This window comes from Trachurus trachurus, assembly GCF_905171665.1.
Source record: "Trachurus trachurus genome assembly, chromosome: 5".
NCBI classification, from domain to species: domain Eukaryota; kingdom Metazoa; phylum Chordata; class Actinopteri; order Carangiformes; family Carangidae; genus Trachurus; species Trachurus trachurus.
Genome location: NC_139896.1, coordinates 35,713,685 through 35,724,809, shown reverse-complemented (window position 1 = coordinate 35,724,809; position 11,125 = coordinate 35,713,685). Strand labels below are relative to the sequence as shown.

The 11,125-nt window shown below is 43.8% G+C and overlaps 1 protein-coding gene across 1 annotated transcript; it reads right to left on the bottom strand.

The window, feature by feature from the left end:
* Nucleotides 1-669: 669 nt before the first annotated feature.
* dhrs3b (dehydrogenase/reductase (SDR family) member 3b) lies at nt 670-9,976 on the bottom strand. The gene is made up of 6 exons (XM_083972682.1): nt 9,350-9,976; nt 4,256-4,399; nt 3,822-3,941; nt 3,125-3,363; nt 1,288-1,413; nt 670-1,178 (listed from the first exon to the last, which is right to left on the bottom strand). Exons 1-6 carry the CDS (start codon nt 9,542-9,544, stop codon nt 1,094-1,096), a joined length of 909 nt encoding a protein of 302 aa, XP_083828808.1. The 5' UTR covers nt 9,545-9,976; the 3' UTR covers nt 670-1,093.
* Between the last annotated feature and the right edge of the window lie 1,149 nt (nt 9,977-11,125).

The window sequence follows — 11,125 nt, the reverse complement described above, 5'->3', positions numbered from 1 at the left end:
CTCCTCTGTTTTGAGCTAGAGCCTTGGAACATGCTCAGATTCATATGCAATAAGGCGAAAGAGGCTCCATATTGTCTCCATCTTTTTTTCTTCCCATGAATGCGCCTCTGGGGTTTCACTAATGCAAATCACATTTATATGATCCACTACCTCAAATGTGTAGCAGTTGCAGACATTAGAGGGATAAGATTGTATGAGCCAAGCTGACAAATCAAATTTGATATATTATCTTCACAACAGATAGATAGTTCCTTTAAAAAAATAAAAAATAAAAAAAAAGTTAACTCTTGTCTTTCATAATGAAGGCCTTAAAATGACTCAATAAATACAACAGTCTCTGCCTGTCCATGTCCATTGGATGTGGGGGTTGGGTCTCTCTGGAGGTCCTGACCAACTCATTTTGAGTTCTTTATGTTTATGGTGGATTGCCCCCACCCGACCCCCCTGCACCATCTTCTGACAGCAGAGAACAAACAAGAATACACATGCCCCCAAGCATGTGTTTTATGTTTTGACAACATCGTCTGTCACAGTCACTGATCTCATGCTTGGAATAAATCAAAGGTGTTATCACACTGCCATGGGAGTGAAAACCAAGACACAAAACAATGTGTACCTCCCAAGTGTTTGCTTTTTCCATTCTTGTCATGCACAAAGAAACACAGTGTGTCTCTAAAACTCCATTTTATTACCTTGTTTTGATTCAAAGACACATTAAAAGGCAGATAAAAAAAGAAGAAGTGTAAAAACAGATTAAAAGTGTCACAAAAAAAAAAACTCCCAGAATAACTACTGGTACAGACCTATGCATGGCTTCTGTTCAATGTGAGAATGGCATTCAGTCCTCCATACTATACATATACGCATTCACACACACAAATGGGACCAGGGTGTATCCTGCAGTTTGTCGATTAATTCTACCTGCAGGACCAACCCCACCCCCCAACCCCCCCACCCCTTATGAATGTCCCCTTAGTGTTTTTCTTCACGCTATCATGGGGCCTCCTCCACTTGCAGATGTCTTAAGGTCCATATTCCCTTCATCATACCCCAGAGATGTCGAGGTCGCTCTCACATTCTGTGAAATCCAACTTCATGTCCTCCCTTTGAATGTGTTCATGCAGGTATAACTCCCAGAAAACTTGTGGATTTCTTCAAGTGCAACTTGTGGCATGAAGCTGAAAAGTAAATAAAGACAAATGTTAAGCATGAGGTACAAATAATGGTGTCGAATACAAGACCAAAAAAATAAATGAATAAGAAAATGGGAAAAAGTAAACTCTTCACCTTTTTAGAATGACAAGGGCATGCATAGTCCAGGGAAGGTAGAGGAAGGCCTTGTCAGTTCTGACTGCATCCACAGTCCTCTGGGCCACGACCTCAGGTTTGAGAGGAGGGAAGAGCTGAGGGAACCTGTCGACAAACCACCAGTCAGGTTACATTAAGAATGCATTTTAACATTGCATGACAGGCCCTTTGGTGCAGAGACTAAGTGCAAACACAGCGAGCTCCAGCTGTTTTATAGAAGCATAGTGAACGACCTGCACAGTAGACAAACACAGTCGACAGATAAGCTGATAAACTATAGGTGTCCAAAGGCTATTGCACAACAATGCAGAGGGTAGACCAGTACTGGAAAGATCAGAGGCATCAAGGTTCAGTGTCACTGATAAAGGCAGAAGACTGCCACTAGAGGGCAGAGAGCTTAACGATAAGTCAACAGATTACTGTGCTTTACTTTTTTAGGTTGTTGATGAGTACTGTTTTTGACTGGTGTGTCTTAGTCACTACACTGTGGGGGAGAATCTGCAAAAAGCTAAGCAGTTTCACCAAGCCATGAGCTCACACTTTGGAGAACGTCAGGTCTGTGATCAACCTTTATCGTCTATAAGGGTAAAGCTCACTGCAGAAAGAAAGGTCAGGGGATGCCAACCCCCCCAGTAGACTTCAAGTCTATTTCTAATTGTGTATGTGAAATATTAAAAACAAATATCACTACACATCAGTGAAGGAAAAGTCAGATGATGCTCCAAGTTAGAAGGATTCATCATGTGAGGACCATGAATGCGTATACGGTACCACATGTTCTTTCGGTCTGAACCAGTGGTGAACTAACTAATATTTAAAGCAGAAGTAAGTGGTCCGGTCGTTTTCGCTAATGCTGCGTTCCAGGCAGGCTTTTGAAATCGTAAATTACAGCTTCAAGTCACAACTTACGACTTTGTAGCGTTCCAGGCAACCCACTCGTGTTTTTCCGACCTGTTTTACCGGTGAAAGTCACTATAACGGCCACTCGTAACTTCCGACCGGTGAACTCGTACCAGATCGAACTAGTACGACGACTTCACGGTCGGAAAAATACGAGTTTCCTTGAACGCACCATAACAGTCCTCGTCCCTACGTCGCCACATTCACGGCGTCCCTTGGCTGCACACACAGCCCTGCATGCCGTTCTCTCTCCTCATTGGATAAAAACTGTAGGATACGATAAATGTTTTCTCCTCGGCTCAGAGCAGAGCAGAGTGACTGAGAGACCCGTGTTTCGGTCCAAACACTCTATGTAAGTGATTGCTGTCAGAAGATATAACTATTTAAGACTTATATTAACACAAATATATCACTTACTTCTGCTTTAAAGGGACAACAAGGAGTTTTGGAAAAGCAAAGTGTTTTCACACTACATTTTTGAGCCTCTGCGCACCGTGAAATTCTTTGACCGGCGCAAGACAGACTCATGTTTTCATTCATCAAGAATTAAAGTCAGAGGTTCAAAGACGATCACATACCGTCGTAGTTCCGACCATAAACGGCGATTCTGCAGCGTTATTCTCATGACTCGCCACAAAATCGAAAGTAAAGAAACGCTGGTCAGCTCGACCAGCATCTCCACCACCACTAATAATAATAAAATAACGATAGAGACAAAACGATATGTTTATCGAAAATGGGCCCATTAACAAGTGGTAACGTAGATTCATCCACATTAACGTGAGACTGTTTTATAACCAAATAGAAACTCCTCGTTGTCCCTTTAACATCCCTAAGACATACAACTAGAAAGGCTGAAAAAAAAAAGCGTATTACAGATGGCATCTTTGAATGCCCAATACTAGCTCATTCTCACCTGACTCGCATGCCCTGGAACATCTCTGTGTTGGTGTGAAAGGGAAGCACTGTGGTGCAGCCAACGCCTGGACAGTCCAGCAGGCCCAGTGTCAGGCTTTCCATGAAGGCCAGTGACGAGGCCTTGGACGTGCAGTAGTCTATGGCCCCGGGGATAGGAGACTGGGACAGGATGGAGTTTAGGCATACTACATGGCCGTGCTGCAGCTCCAGCATTCGAGGCAGGAAGGCTTTTGTAGTCTGAGGTGAGGGAAGTATAAAAAATTAGAATGACGTGGAGAGTAAAGACAAGGTGACAGGCGGAGTGGTAATAGAAGGTGAAATACATTCAGTAGAGTAAAAAGAAGGGCAGACTAGATAAACAAGCCCACAGTCACCCCAGATTAAATTTCCATTTCCATTTAGTTGATAATTGCATTTCTGTCTGCTTATAACACAGTCTTTTGATCTCCATTCATAATAAAAAAAAAGAAAAAAGAATCAAACCCCCTCTGATGTCTCGGGGGCTGAGAGGCAGTTTGGAAATACCCTACTTAACCTGCCATAATAGCAGTCTTGATTGACAAGTCCGGGGTGGCCTACTGTGTATACTGTCGTGCTATAATCAAAATATGAAAATGGTAAGGATAATCTGCAGAGAGGAATTCCCCTACATCTGCATGTGAACTGGCTCGCCTTGAAATCTCTGAAAGTCTTACCCAGAACTGTCCCATGGTGTTGATATGTTGAGATTTCAGAAGGGCGTCGTCGTCGCTGTCCATCAGACTTTTGCCGTGGACTACAGCTGCGTTGTTCACTAGTATTGTAACATCTCCCACCTGAGATTAAAAAGCACAACAATGAGGGAAGGGGAGGAGGGTCATCATATACATTTTCTGTCTGCTTTCACAAGATGATACAGTTCTGCTGCACCAGAGCTGTCAGCAGCAATATTCCCCGCTCTTATTCAGATATTTCGGATGAAGTGTAATCTATACACCAGATGGGAGACAGAGCAGTTCAGTGCCAATATACATAGAGAGGAGACAGAGGCATCCCAGAGAAATATTTTATGACGTGTTTCACTGAGTGTAAAGAGACATTTCTCATTGTCAGAGTAGAAATTATCTCAGTGGGTATTAAGCTGCCGTACCTTTTCTCTAACCACCTTGGCTTGCTTGTAAACTTCCTCCCGATTGGCCACGTCGCACAGGAAGTAATGGCACTCTGTTCCTGAGAGAGAAATCTCTTCAGCTGTTTCTTTCAGGCACTTTTCTGTCCGGCCCCACAAGATCACCTGCAACAAAAACAACATTTTCACAGGTTAGAGACAAACACATAATCTCCTGAATTGAATCTCTAAGTGAACTGTTGCTGAAACAAAAAGGATTGTTTTATTTTCATTTTTGCTTTTTTCTTGTTGTTTTTTTTTCTTTACAGTCAGTCATCAACAAAACATTATGTGTGTTCTGTGCAATTTTTCTGGCAATGAGACCTGGAGATCTTTTTTTTGTGCAGCAATGCTCTTTTCATTCAGAGAACAGAGAGGCCATTTTCACTCCAACAAATAGTTTTCGAGCGAGATTAAAGGCTTGGGGGGTTGCTGTGTGAATGAATTGTCTCTTCATCCACCCGGAGTCTAAATGAAGGCTGGTCATTTGAGCAGGGAACATGGGGTTGGACAGAGGGGGGTGGGGCTAGTGATTGGGCAATTAGATCTGTCAGTCTCTGGGGTCAGGGAAAGGTAATGAAATCAGGGGGTGAGCCCTCCTCATCTCTCAAACACAAATTCTCAAAGAGATTACACGGCCTGTTGGGCAGATGAGCCCCGTCATTTCTGGTCAGGGAGTCTGAAAACAGTGCGTGTGTGAAGTGCTGAGGACGCCAGTGTGGGATTTGGCCGGTCGCCCGTGACCAAGGTTAATATTTGAGCAAAAAGTCCTCTGGAAAATGATCTTGTGTATCTGACAGACAGAGACACTGAGTGTGTATGTACACACACTCACACATACACACACACACAAAAGAAGGCATGTCTGTCTGTTAGCCAGTGGATCATCAGAGTCATTCCCATTGTTTTATACCAGTGTTTATGTGTAACCATGAACCCGGTGAATGGGCCGGATGGATTTACAGTGATACATCAGTCTTCAAATGAAAGATGTGTTAGAATGAGAAGCACAGAAACATGTAGCATAGTGTATAAGGTAGGGATGTCATGATTATAGATTTTCTTGGTACGTTTATTGTCAGAGAAACAATCACGGTATTACGATTATCACGATTATTTTTGCATTTAATGATTTCACAACACTAAAATGAATCAAATAGTCAAAATATAATAAATCCCCCAAGGGAAGTGTTTGAAATATTCATCAAATGTCATCTATACCAAATTATTACGTTTATATTTATCTTTTTTTTTTTAATTACAAACGACAGGTCTCCCAATTCAATGTTACGGTAGATAAATGGACCAGTATCTGTGCATGTACCTTTATTTTGGCGCTCATCTGCAGATATGGTTCCTACTGTAAATAATCTTTTTTGGAAAGTGACAGTATTTAGGAACCTTTACGATTAATTAATTGTGGCGTTTAATACCATGATTAATTGTGAAAACAAGTAATCGATTCGTGACATCCCTAAGGCTTTCCTTCCTCTGTTGACTGAATCAGCAAATTCTGAGATCTTAAAACGTTTTTCACTGCAACAACATCATGATTACACATTGTTTCGGTTTCACAAATTGAGCCATCAACTTAAACTGATGGAAGACTTTCAGACGGCGCCCATGTTTTATAACTGTACTTTACATTTCTAGAGTCAAACATAACATGGAGGCAAATGTGGTCGGTTCATTTGCATATAGCCACAGTCCTCAAACAGGACCACATCACTGTGCTGCCATCGGTTCTAAAGCGGCTTTCATGGCTCGATAAGTATCCAATGGTAATAATGGCAAAAGCAAACCAAACAGAGAAATATTGACAGTGTTAAGCTCGAGGGACATCAAAGATTACTGACTGGAATGTGTTCTTTATTTCTTTATCAGATCTGGAGCAATAAGTGTTTGGCTTCCACTGTGAACGGCCCTTGTTTGAGCTGCTTGTGATTGGTCCCCCCCCCCCCCCCCCCCCCCCCCTTTTTTTTTGTTTGCTTCATTTGCAAGCCCGTTTAAGTAATCAGTGAAGGCAGACAGGTCTTGATAAATAACTGAAAGCTTTTAATAGGATTTGAGCCTTACAAACAAAGCTGACAGCTCTCATTAAAAGTCAGCACTCAAACTGTGCTCTCCTGTTAAAATGTTATTTAATTCATTAGGTTTATCACCCGTCACAACACACAGGACCCTCAGAACAAACAAGCATTGGCCAAATTGCTATGTGGATAGAAACAGTATAAGAAAACTGTTTTTAATTGACCTTGCACAAGCTCCCCTTCGCTATCACTGATAAACCGATGATGGTTCTGACTAGACATGCCTAATAAGACTTGACGTCAACGCAGTGTTGTAAGTAAAAGCCCCCGGACAACAAATTAATGTTGCCAGGCTTGAAACAAGACCCTGAAAGAGAGAGGGAGAGCAGATGCCACTCAATACAGGCTGAGGTGTAGCCTCCGTCTCTGTGTAGCTCCCCAGTAGCTCTAGCTGAATTACAGTGATACTCTATCTCTCAGGTCTGAATGTATGGGTGGGTATGGACCCTCCTTTTCACACCCATTCTAAGGGCCAGCGGAGAGGCAGCACACAGAGGGGGCAGCAGGAGTTCAGGAGGCAGTCGCCTGCCGCTGTCTAATTACTGCGGAGACAGCAAGGTCAGTTGCAGGGCAATACCCAGCTGGGAGCAGTGTGCTTCCCGCCTCCACCACAACACACACACACACACACACACACACACACACACACACACACATACACACACAAACCTGTTGTTAGTATCTGGGATTGGTTCATCTTCCTCGCAGAGATCTCTTAATATAATGTTAACATCCACATAGAAATCCATGTTTTCTGGAGTTGCTGTTATATGGTGCTTGAAAACTACTTGGGAAAGGAGCTTTGAAAAAAGAAAAGAAAAGCAGTTTAAAGTTGTCAGCTATTTACCGGGTATTGTTGTGAAAGCCCTTTCGCACTGCTCTGAACTTGGATGCCGTGTTAGAAAATACTTTGATTCAGGTTTATTGTTTGAGAGCTTTGTTCCGCAACAGTTCCCCCATAACGGCACACAAGAAGACCTGGCTTCCCTCCTGAGTCCCCGGCTCTGCATCTCGCCAAATTCTTTTATCAATGCTGTAGTTAGTCTTCCACCTACCATGAAAACACCAAAAGCCCAAATAGAGGGAAAAGGAAATTCCGCTGCAAATCACAAAGGGGCTTAAACTGGGGTGAGCACGAGTTCATAGAGGTTAGCCCTGTTCATAATTACCGCCCTATTTCCTTTTAGCATCTCTTTAGGCAGGGAGTAATTGTCATACACATTACCACAGGTGTTGTTTTCAAAGCCTTCACACCTTGATAATACCCAACAATGGGGTGCTGAAAAGCATGGTGACATCCTTTGTTGTGCAGCTGCAAAGTAAAGCTTTTAAAACCCACTGGTTTCTCCTTGCTCATTCCCCCGAGGAGATGGCATTGAAAGACGGAGGGAGGCAGTTAGTGTTTCATTGAGCTTTTAGCAAAGTTTTCAAGCAGCTAAAAACTGCGTCCTAAGACAGCATCCACAAAATGTGGAGCGCATGTCACACATATACAGATGATTACAACCCACAGCTTTCAGCTGGGTGACGCAGTGTTTTCCAATGGGAAATGACTTCCATTTTCTTCTCTGTTTAATGAAGCTTCCCATCTGAGGTGATCCAAAATAGAACTGCTCCATATGTAACATGTTGCTGCTAAAAGGGACAACGGTAGCTCATCAGGCTCTCAGCTGGGTGATGCTACAGCCACTGTATGATTAGACAAACTGGAGCTGAATGGGGATGATGACGATGACGATGATGATGATGATGATGGGAACAGAGATTTGTCCAGCCTGCAGTGACGAGGAGCTGTCTGAGCAGCCACTGGAGCAGCAGGTCCAACTGACTGCTCCCTACACGACTTTTAATAAGGGTTTGATTTTGAGCATTGACAAACCTGACATGACTGGCTTGGTTTGAGTCTGTGGTGTAATCTGTTTACTCTTACTTCTAAAAAAAATCTATGGTGCAGGATTGATTCCATTTTGACTGAATGATTGAAACATGAGGAACAGCATATCAATCATTATGAATCACCACTGCTGCTTCATAACATCAGTGTCATAGATGAGGAAAAAATTACTTGTCATCACTTCTCTGACCTTTGATCCATTACCTCATGCGAGAGTGTCATCTGAGTACATCGACTTGAGTTTCTGTGAAGGTTCAGAGCCGACACCTCCATGATAAGATAATCTGTTCCTCCTCAGCTCTTTTTGTTGGGTTCACTTAGGTTTTTTTTCTGCATTCACTCCATAAAAGGCATCTCATGTCCTCATACAGTTGAAAACAAAACCTAATCTGGCTTTTATTAAAAAGCATCATGGAGCCTTTTGATATGCTGGCAGATTTTACAACAGTGCAGAGACTGCTCAGAAAGTTCAAGAAAATATAGGGGGGAGGAGGGGTGGGGGTAATGGCAGGGCTGTTATTATGTGAATGGCTTTGAATCGGTTTCAGTGCAGACAGAGCTAGCAGCCCCCACCCACACACCCACCCTGCCACCCTCAACTCTTACACACAGGCACACACAGTAGTCAATGTCTTCATCACAGCTTTAAAATCTTTGCATCATGCACTTTGTAGACATGTCAGTCAAAGAGGAATCTCTGCAGACCCAGAGTCAGCCCATTGCTGCTCTTCATCACATTTATCAGCCATAAGAGCTGCCCAGACCTGCCCTCTGGTTGACCCACGCTGTTGTGCAATACTTGAACCAAAATTGAGGGCTGTGCCTCCAGTCTCTCTGGACCAACTGGGCTACACCGAGGTCACGACCAGAGCTTCCAGAGAACACGAGAACAACAACACACTCGGGGGGAGGGGAGGAGGGGTTGAGGGGGGGGGGCAAGGTGTGCGGGGCTGACCGGGGTCACCTGCAGCTACTACTGACACAATAAAGTGGTAAAAGCATACCATGCCAAAATGACTTGAATCTCCCATGAAAGCGTGGCAGTGAGAAAGTGGGCGCAACAAGTGGTGTGTTGTAGTGAAGTGAGATTACCTTCCTGGCTCCTTGCTTTGCAAACTCTTTGGCCAGATGACGTCCGATGCCTCGTCCCCCACCGGTGATCAATACCACCTCCTTGGTCAGGTCCTTCCTTCTGCTCGGCAACAGCGACAACAAACTCGCCCTGACTATGTAATAAAACATCTGAACCGGGAAAAGAAACATGCGACACGCGCTCTTCAGCTCCATGTCGGGAAAAGTGCTCACAGGGCAGCGGACAAGTACAAAGTTTACGTTGCAAGTTTACGTGCACAACAGTCAGATATATCCCCGGCCGACTTGTGAGCTCCTGCAAGTTTATCCGCATGCAAACAGTATCATCAGAAGTCTCATACGGCGTTACACGAGTAATCCACAGCCGAGAAAATGTTCACAAAAAAAAAAAAAAAAAACACGCGTGGGGGACCTCGGGGAGCTGTGACATGTCAAGTCGACATGCATGCATCAGGATCTGGAAGTGTGTGAGTGAGCAGTCATTACGCCTGTCAACCACTGGTAGAGCCGCAGAAACACGCTCCTCCAGACGCAGCTCTGCTGGTTGTGTTGCTGCACTGTCCCGTCCTGCCTTAAATATCACCGCCTCTGTCCCGGCGGCTCAGGCTGATCCACTAGTGGAAGGACCTGGCTGAACCTAGAGGGGAGGTTTGGAAGGGCATTTATTCTGATTGACATGTTAAGTGGGGATGATTTTTTTTTCTTTGCTGCCCGTCTGCCCTGAGTGGTTGCGTACTCGCCTCTTCCCCCACCCCCTTCATGTGTGCGCAGCAGCAGCAGCGGTGGTTCTCAATCTGTAGTCCAGGGCCCCCCAGTGGTCGCCCCACTGTGTCCCAGGTGGGTGCCCCCCCACCCCCACCCCTTTTTTCCTTTTTTTTGAGGAGGAGAGGGGGGAGTTTAACTGCATTATTTCATTGACTTGAACTTCACCTCGTTACATAACTTAACATAACATAACATAACACATAACAATGATGTTGCAATCACAGGTTTATCACAGTTACAAGTCAATGAGAAATCAATAACAAAAATATTCTTAAAGAGCATCAGATGGTGAGAGAGCCCTGCTCAAATAATCCTCAGTCCAGCCCCCAATTAATTACGCAAAGCAAATAAGCAAACACACAATCAGCAAAGCACTAAATAAACACACAAATGAGAAACAATTGTCACAATCGTAACCACAACAGACACCATAGTGAAGTGATTAGGCAATCGGCTCAAACCTCATAATGACAAGTACATCTGCTGATGTGTCCTTGAGCCAGTTACTGATATTTGGTTTTTGTCCAGAGTCAATACATACTCTGCTGCTGAAAAGCCTAAATGTGTAGCCCTGTAATGTAAGTAACAGTGGAGCCGAGGTGCCCCACTGTAGCATAATTATGCAAGTTCACAATGTAAATCACAGCAGATACTTTGAAAAGGATCAGATTCTGTCTCACTGAGCTCGTATTGGTTTTTGCTGATTTGCTGATGTGTGTCGCTGCATTTGTATTAGCCTCACATGTGCAAAGCGCCACCAGTTGTTTGATCCCAATTTGTCGTGTTAACAGTATTTTTTTTTTTTTTTTTTTTTTAGCAGCCTGTATCTTTCTGTGCAGTTTGGGAAATAGGTCAGCACAGTCTCAGAAGCTTGTCAGGGTGACAAACAGAAAACTGCACGAATGCCTCCTAAACAAATCCTGCGAATTCATGGGCCTCAGACAAGATTCCACTCTTTGATTTTTGGCCTTGGCGCTGTGATTTTTACTGGGTATCGCTGAATGCAGGACT